The sequence below is a fragment of the Rhincodon typus genome, chromosome 44 (genome assembly GCF_021869965.1).
Source record: "Rhincodon typus isolate 14 chromosome 44, sRhiTyp1.1, whole genome shotgun sequence".
Classification (NCBI taxonomy): Eukaryota; Metazoa; Chordata; class Chondrichthyes; order Orectolobiformes; family Rhincodontidae; genus Rhincodon; species Rhincodon typus.
In genome coordinates, this window is record NC_063375.1 from 76,407 (window position 1) to 76,880 (window position 474).

Here is a 474-nt window from a genome sequence, read left to right on the forward strand (position 1 = left end):
GGGGGGGGGGTGAACGGTGTAGAGGGAGCTTTACTCTGTATCTAACCCTGTGCCACCCCTAGGAGTCTGTGTGGAATGCGGTATGATCGTGTTGGTGGTGTTTTTACAGGTGCTGTGTCCATGTGCAGACGCTGCCTCTGACACTGTTCGCAGGAACAAGTGGAAAAAAGCGAGAGAGAACCTGGTGGATAAAGCAGACACGGACGGCCTCGGGTTATCTGCTCAGGACCTCCGCGATCCTGGATCAATAGTGAGCCCTTGCTGTTGTTTACCCGCTCACTTTGATGTGGTTGCACCGTGCGAGCTGCCCATGGTTCAGGAGGTTTGTCCCGAGTGTGGGACTGGGCGTGACGCAGACAGAGTCAAACCCTCGTGGTTGGTGTAGGCGGGTGGGGGTGTTTGACGGAGGGGCGGGGAGAACACGGGGACATCGCAGCTCAGCTGTTCAGGGATGATCTAAGGAATCATCTTTTC

At 56.1% G+C, this 474-nt stretch overlaps 1 protein-coding gene across 1 annotated transcript in view; it reads left to right on the plus strand.

Annotated features, from left to right (window-relative positions):
* Positions 1-474, plus strand: part of LOC109926219 (lysine-specific demethylase 5D-like) — a 31,687-nt gene that overhangs the window by 24,264 nt on the left and 6,949 nt on the right. Inside the window, exon 21 of the mRNA XM_048619958.1 lies at positions 110-250. Coding sequence (XP_048475915.1) covers positions 110-250 — 141 coding nt within the window. The remainder of the gene's footprint in view (positions 1-109; positions 251-474) is intronic.